The following is an 8,261-nucleotide window of genomic DNA, read 5'->3' as shown; positions in this document are numbered from 1 at the left end:
AACCATACAAAAGTCTTAAAAATTTATGTTGAGTTTTAAAAATAATAAAAACAGTGTAGGCCTTTCAAAAGAACCAACAGATCTACTTCCTTAATTGTTTGTAGGTTCAATTTATAAAACAAAGCAATTTTATATGCATATGTTGTCTTATATATTGTAAAAACATAAGATGCCATACTGATTGTAATTATTTAATATATTAGGATGTCTCTAACTGTGAATGATAGAAATAATTCTTTATGGCTACATACAGTTTTAACTTAATAAATTAGGTTATTTGGGCCACTGAAAATCCATCTCATTCATTTTTGTTTATAGCACAAACAGTAAGTCACTTTTTTGAAATAACTGAATAACATCTAAAGTGCTGCAGTGCAATTGTAGAAACATTATTGGCTAAACTGTGCTTTCATTGTTCATGCGTGTAACTGAGCTCATCACAAAGTATATATACACACACTGTATGCCAGAAATAATAGGACCTTTAATGTAATCTAAACCAAAAAATTATTGAATAGATACATGCAGTATAATAGATCTGAATGTGAGTGTATATACTTCTCATTAATTTATATTTTCATTATATTCTAGCTTATACAATTTGTGGAGCTGTTAAAAGAATTATATGGGGAGCTGGCATTGCAAAAATTGCTGCCAAAATTTACATACTTCCTGACTTTTAAAATTGCAATACCACATACTACCCTGCTACTTTAAAATAATAGTTTTCTATTTCCTTTTATGACTTCTGCAAGTTGCTCCTAATTCTTGTTTGCTTTTTCAGGTTTTATCTATTCAATTTATTTATTTTATGGTACTCCTCCTTGGTCATTTATCCTACTGTCCACATTTTATAGCAATCTCCTCCACATTTTTGCATGTGTGTAGTGCTTTATATACCGCCTAGATTTTATCATTTTTTGGGGTATATTTTCTTTGTTAGTATGACAGGGATCATGTTTTTGAGATATGAAGCTAATAACTTTTCAATCTTAATTTCTTTTGTTCTATGTTTTAAATCAAAAGTTTTTGAGTGCTTAGGGAGACACCACTGTAGAGAACTTAACTTATTGAGGGAGGAAATTGTGTTGTTCTTTTTTAAATATGTGTATTTCTAAATTAATTTATTAAGGGTTGGATTGGGAAAGGTGAGGTTGAAATTGTACTATAAGCCAATGTGAAGTGCCAGAAAATGAATATTAAGTAAGAAAGGGCTGTTGCCACAAAAATGAAGATAACTTTGGTAACTGCTGAGAGCATAAAGCACCAGAGATAAGTAAATCGGGAAGGGTAAAATATCGAATGTCAGTGTCTTTGTTATTCCCACCTCCAATGCTCTTTAGAAGAAGCTGCAGAAGAAAGCAATGCTTTTGTGCAGAGGAGCACACACCTGAAAGGAAGAGGTGCCTAGGTGTGGGACTCTGGGGTAGCATGTCACCTCCTCACTGCCTTGGGATGGCCTGTAGAAGATTCAAACGTTTTTCCTCCCCCAAATGGGGAGGAGCTGATATTATAAACTGTACTAGAGGCCCGGTACACAAAAATCTGTGTACTTGTGGGGAGGGGGGGGGGGATCCCTCAGCCCTACTGTGCCCTCTCACAGTCTGGGACCCCTCGGGGGATGTCCACCTGCTGGCTTAGGCCCACTCCCTGGGGGATATAGCCTAAGCTGGCAGTCAGACATCCCTCTGGCAGCACGGGAGCCCTTGGGGGATGTCCACTTACCAGTGGGGAGCAGGCCTAAGCTGTAGTTGGACATCCTTAGCGCTGCTGAGGAGGCGGGAGAGGCTCCCACCACCACCACTGTGCTGGCAGCCATCTGCCTGGCTTGTGGCTGAGCAGAGCTCCCCCTGTGGGAGCACACTGACCACCAGGGGACAGCTCCTGCATTAAGCGTCGGCCCCCTGGTGGTCAGTGTGTGTCATAGTGACCAGTCATTCCCAGTCGTTCTGCTGTTAGGGTCAACTTGCATATTACCCTTTTATTATATAGGATTACGTTTCAGAGTGCTTTTATCTAAATAAAGATAGGCTTTCTAAAAAGCTCTATTCTTGTTCAGGTCAGTGTTAGATTCATAGCAAAATTGAAAGGAAGGCACATTCTTGTTTCATTAAAAGGCACATTCTGCAACTTAAAGTACAAACCACAAAATACTCTAGGCCAGCCGTGGGCAAACTACGGCCTGCGGGCCCTTTTATGTAATGATGTTTACTTTGAATTTATATTAGTTCACACAAACACTCCATCCATGCTTTTGTTCCGGCCCTCCGGTCCAGTTTAAGAACCCATTGTGGCCCTCGAGTCAAAACGTTTGCCCACCCCTGCATTAGACAGAGGAAGCCTGGACTTTTCCTTTGCAAGTAGACCTTTGGTGTTAGACAGAGTTTTAGGTTCCAAATAATCTACACAACTTCCAGTAAATCTTGTTACATGCCATGTAACATATCCCAAAAAATGCAATTAGGGATGCTTCGTGAATTCTAACCAGAAAACATATTTTGCCAGTCCATGCCTTATGATTTGGATCTCTTCTGCAAAGTCATGCCTGGGGGCTGTCAGTGTGGATTTTGTGAGCTGCCTGTACAGACTTTCAGTAATTGCTGAGAGTGTATGGTTACAAATATATGAGAATGTCACTTGGAAATGAACAAAGTATCATTGTAGGAACAGTCTACAAAGAACCAACCGTTATAACTAACTTAGTCCTTCACTACTTTTTCTCTCTCTTCCTTTTCTCCTTTCTCCTTGGTGACATCTGAGTAGAGGGGCAACATATAAAACATTCCCCGCCCTAGCTGGTTTGGCTCAGTGGATAGAGCATCGGCCTGCAGACTGAAGGGTCCTGGGTTTGATTCCAATCAAGGGCACATGCCTGGGTTGCAGGCTTGATCCCCAGTAGGGGGCATACAGGAGGGAGCCGATCAATGATTCTCTCTCATCATTGATGTTTCTATCCCTCTCCCTTCTTCTCTGAAATCAATAAAAATAAATTTTAAAACAACATTCCTTAATTCAACAAATATATATTGTGCACTTGTTATATTGTGTGTGTGTGTGTGTGTGTATATATATATATATATATATATATATACACACATATATATGCAATAACAATTGTGTATATATATGCACAATATATATAATAACAATACACACACACACACATATATATATATGCATATGCATATGCATATACATAAAACGCACTATTGCAAGCACTGTTTTAGATGTTTGAGATACACTGATGAACAAAACAGACAAAATGAGATGAAGACTACTACATACTTAGAATGGCCAAAATCCTGAACACTGACAATACTAAATACTTATAAGGATGTGGAGCAACAGGAACTCTCACACATTGCTGGTGAGAACCTAAAATGGTACAGCCATTCTGAAAGACAGTTTGGCAGTTTCTTATAAAACTAACCATGCCACCCAGCAACTGTGCTCCTTGGCCTTTACCCAAATGAGCTGAAAACTTATGTCCATACAAAACCCCTGCACACAGACGTTTAGAGCAGCATTATTCATCGTTGCCAAAGCTTGGAGCAACCGAGATCCAAATGTCATCCAGTAAGTGAAAGGATAAATAAATCTTTTTAAAAAATATATATTTTATTGATTTTTTTACAGAGAGGAAGGGTGAGGGATAGAGAGTTAGAAACATCGATGAGAGAGAAACATCGATGAGAGAGAAACATCGATCAGCCGCCTCCTGCACACCCCCCATTGGGGATGTGCCTGCAACCAAGGTATGTGCCCTTGACCGGATTCGAACCTGGGACCCTTCAGTCTGCAGGCCGACACTCTATCCACTGAGCCAAATCGGTCAGGGCAGATAATAAATCTTTAACATCATCTTTGGTCTATCCAGACAATGGAATGTTATTGCCCCCTAAAAAGAAATCAGCTATCGAGCCATGAAAAGACACGGAAGGAAATGAAATGTATATTACTAAGTGAAAAAAGCCAATCTGAAAAAGCTACATACTCTATGATTGCAACTACATGTCATTCTGAAAAATGCGAAACTATGGAAATAGTAAAAAGTTCAGTGGTTGTAAGGGGTCAGGCAGTAGAGAAGAATAGACAGAGTGCAGAGAATTTTAATGGCAGTGAAAATACCCTGTATAACACTCTAGAGATGGTTACATATCACTATACACTTGTCCAAGTCTGTAGCATGTATGACACTGAGAGAACCCTCATGCAAACTATGAACTTTGAGTGATTATGATGTGTCAATATAAATTCATCAAATGTAACATTCTGATGAGGCATATTGTTAATAGGGGAAGTGTTGCATGTGTGGGAAATCTCTGTAACTTCCTTTCAATTTTGCTGTGAATCTAACACTGCTCTAAAGTAAAGGAGAGAGAGAGAGAGAGAGAGAGAGAGAGAGAGAGAGAGAGAGAGAGAGAGAGAGAAGAACCAGCAGGGAGAAAGCACCAGGCCTTAACTGTCAGGACAGAAGAGGCCACATAGAATAACATCAGGGCAGGCACACAATTCACATCAGGTGTAAAGAGCAACAGCAGAACAGAAATGACAGAGGTCTGCTTTGTTTACCAATACACCCTTAGAGCCCAAAACAGTATCTGGACCATTATAGATGCTCAATAAATTGTTGCTGAATGTATGATTACATGTTTTTTCTTGAACCCATATGCTTTCAGGGAGTAATATTGAAAAAAAAACAAAACAAAAAAACACACCTACATTCTAAAAAACTGAGTTATTACCCAAACATGCTTAGTATTAACCCTCAAGGAACTAAGATAGCATAAAATAAAATAAAATTTAATGTATTTTTGTCAGCAATTGGAAATGGAAATTGAGAAAAACTGAGAGCAGACCTGAGTGCATTAAGTCTATTTTGCCCTTTTCCTTGGGTATTTTTTTTTTCTAGATCAGCAATCAAAATCTCAATGTAATGTTCCAGAGCCACCCCTTTCCCGAAGTATAACTTTAAATAAGCCACATAGCAAGTGAACATCGATTTCTCCACATCCACACCACAATGTTCGAAATAGTAGCAACACTATTCTCCTCAAGCGAAACAAATAATGAAACATTTAAATTATAAGAGGAAAATGGGACAATTTGTAACAGGAACAATCTGTTTTCTTTTGTTTTGTTTTTTTGTTTGTTTTTTTTTGTTTTTTATGTAATTTAAGATTACTATATTTCCTTACAAGAGGAACGGTTTAACAAATTTTAACAGGTGTCAATCAACCCTTGCTCAAATCGGGCACACGTCAAATCTAGCATTATGGGAATTTTATTCGGAAGTGAACTTAACTATTATTAATACAAACGTCAAGATACTACACAAAACATCCACAGGAACTTTTTTCCCTTTTTTTTTTGACTTGTTCACAAACATTTCCTACATAATCCAACATACAACAAAGAAATGGTACATCTTTTTCTTTCATTTTGCACACAATGGAAAAACAAGAATATATATATATTTTACAAAGTTTAACTAATAGACACTAAGCAGGCTGACAGTTTAAATTTGTTAAGAAATTATCTAATAAAAAATAACCAGAATTTATTTAGCATCAGTCACTTCCATAACCAAATATTACTCCGATTAATAAAACTTGCTATCAGGCTTCTGGTATACATTTATACCTTACTTAATTTTTAGTACTGCTCCCCATCTTGGTTCTTCACAATTACTAACATAGGAAACTGTTGCAAAGTAGGGGCATTTACAAAAACAAAATCCCCAGCTTATTATAAGCATGAGTGGGGTATGATGGAATTTTTTCCCAAGCAATGGACATTCAAACCATCCAGAAATCACCAGAACTGAATTTGCAAAGATTATTATTTTTTGCCTAAGTCCAAGTCCAACAGAGGAGCTGAAAATCAAACTTAGTGTTTAGTTGGGGGTAGGGTTGGGGAATTCAGCCATTTGAAAAATGACCATCTTAAAAAAAAAAAATGACCACCAAAAATAGGTTCACTAAATTTATTTTAAAAATCATAAAACGTTTCTTACAAAAGAGCATTACATTCTGCACACTGCTCTGAATAGATGCCAGGGACATATGGACTATTATTACTTTTCTTCCCTGTCCCACCCCCCCCAAATGTTACAGTGACCACAAAGCAAAGTGTTCACAATAATTACATAGGGGGAATTTTCTAACCACCAACAATGAACAAAAATTAAAATTCACTCACTCTGCTGCTGTTTCAAAATTTCAATGTTAGTTTTTGCACACCCTCCCCCCCCATCCTGTTTGTAAGGAACTAAAACATTACATCTGGTGAACAGCAAAGATTTCACTACACCTCAAATGCAGAACACCTATGAAGCAGAGGAATGTTGGCTTTTTAAACAGAAGCAGATTAAAAAAAAAAAGATGCAGGACTCCTTCAGTTCTTCACTAGTCTTAGAAAAACTTTCCAGAATACTGCTTCACACTATAAAAAAGAAAAAATATCTTGCATTAGAATCCTTCAACATCTGCATACTGCTTCACACTGTTCTGCAGCAAATACTGTGCATTCTGTATCTGGTCCTGTGTTCCTGTAATGGTAATGATCCGATCTTCGGACCCTTCTAAAGGCTCATCAATTTTGATCGAAGCTCCTGACTCATGACGAATTTGTTTAATCCTCTGACCACCTTTGCCAATTATAGATCCAGCCAGATCTTTGGGAATAGTTACTTGTGTTGTAATAATAGGTCCACCAAGATCACCATATGAGCCACGACCCCCTGCATAGGAATAATCATATCCAGAGCCACCCTGTGGTTCATAAGCCATCTGCCATTCTGAAGGGCTCCATGTATCTATTGCAGAGTCCCATGTTTCATCGGCACTGAAACCAACCATGCCATCATAACGATCTCCAGGTCTTCCTCTCCTGTCATAGGCCATTAGATCCCCTCCTCTAGGTGGTGGTGGTGGAGGAAGAGGAAGATTGCGAGCTCTGCTACCACCCCGGCCACCTCGTCCAGGAGGAGGGGGAGGAGGTCCTCGCCGAGGGCTCATATCATCATAATCTCTTCTAGATGGAGGCATTGGGCGCCCACCCCGACCAGGAGGCATTCTGTCAAAACCACCTCTTCCCCGCATGGGAAATCCCACAGGACGGCCACGGCGGTCATCAAACATCATTGTAAAGCCACCATAATCATAAGTTTCATCATAAAAGTTGGGATCATAAGGCTGTGCACGTCCTTTGATGGGCGACTCTGATATAAGATCAAGGATGATCTTTATGCACTCTACAACCCTATCAGGTTTTCCTCCAATAAGAACGACTCTGTCAGTGGAATGAGGACAGCATTCCTGGAAAAGCTTGATTGTTGTCTGAGTGTTCTCTTGAAGTTCTTTGATTTTAGCACCTTTGACCCCAATAATCCCTCCTGCCAGACTCTGATGAATCAACAGTCTCAATTCGCAGTCAAAGTCGCTTCCTTTATAGTGTTGGTAATTTAAGCATTCCACAGCATCAGATTCGAGCGGGAGCTGGCTGGTTGCAGTGGGTGATGGCAACTGCAGGCCCTCTTCCAAGGTAGGGATGATTTTCTTCAGAATTTCTCCAATTGTTTCAATATCAGCACTGATACTCAATACGCGCTCGGGACCACTGCTGTCTGGGACTGAAACACTGGCATTGTAGTCTGTACGCAGAGCCTTAATATTCTTGCCTCCTTTTCCAATCACTGCCCCAGCATTCTTGCTCTGAAGCAGAATGCGTAATTCAACCATCTCATCAGTGTTCCTAGATCTTTTAAAAGCTTGTTCCTCTTCCATATCTTCTGCAGGGCGTTTACCAAATTCACCGTTGGTTTCGGTGTTGGGGAAGGTTTCCTCTGGCTGTTCAGTTTCCATTTTCTTGGATTATATGGACACACCAATCAATTATATATCCTTGCAGAGCAGAACTGAAGTGTTCTGGGCGGGACCACCTGACACCCTAGTGCTGCAGTAGCCAGAGACTGCGGCGGTCTGTACCGCCCTCGGGTGCCGCCCGCCGGTCCCTTCTCCTTCCCTAACAAGAGGCCTAGTCTCCAAGACAACAAAACTAGAGCTCATCCTGCAGGCACATGCCTCGTAGCGCCCCGAAGCCTCCTGTTTTCTTTTGTTATTTTCCTGCAGAAGTGTGCATCAGCTCAGGTGCAGATATGGAAAATTAAATAGTAAGTTTCTTCCTGAACTGAGCTTTTTATCAGATGGATTGAAAGCAAAAATGAAAAAGAGAAATTATAGTTTACATTGGTATTCGTG

General features: G+C 39.6%; 1 protein-coding gene across 1 annotated transcript; it reads right to left on the bottom strand.

Moving 5' to 3' along the window:
* Positions 1 to 5,362: 5,362 nt before the first annotated feature.
* LOC118658711 (heterogeneous nuclear ribonucleoprotein K-like) lies at positions 5,363 to 7,981 on the bottom strand. Its single transcript, XM_036314287.1, has one exon. It carries the CDS (start codon positions 7,863 to 7,865, stop codon positions 6,471 to 6,473), a length of 1,395 nt encoding a protein of 464 aa, XP_036170180.1. The 5' UTR covers positions 7,866 to 7,981; the 3' UTR covers positions 5,363 to 6,470.
* Positions 7,982 to 8,261: the final 280 nt, after the last annotated feature.

The sequence above is a fragment of the Myotis myotis genome, unplaced genomic scaffold (genome assembly GCF_014108235.1).
Source record: "Myotis myotis isolate mMyoMyo1 unplaced genomic scaffold, mMyoMyo1.p scaffold_m19_p_6, whole genome shotgun sequence".
In the NCBI taxonomy this organism is placed as follows: Eukaryota; Metazoa; Chordata; class Mammalia; order Chiroptera; family Vespertilionidae; genus Myotis; species Myotis myotis.
This window is presented reverse-complemented; position numbering and strand designations above follow the sequence as displayed.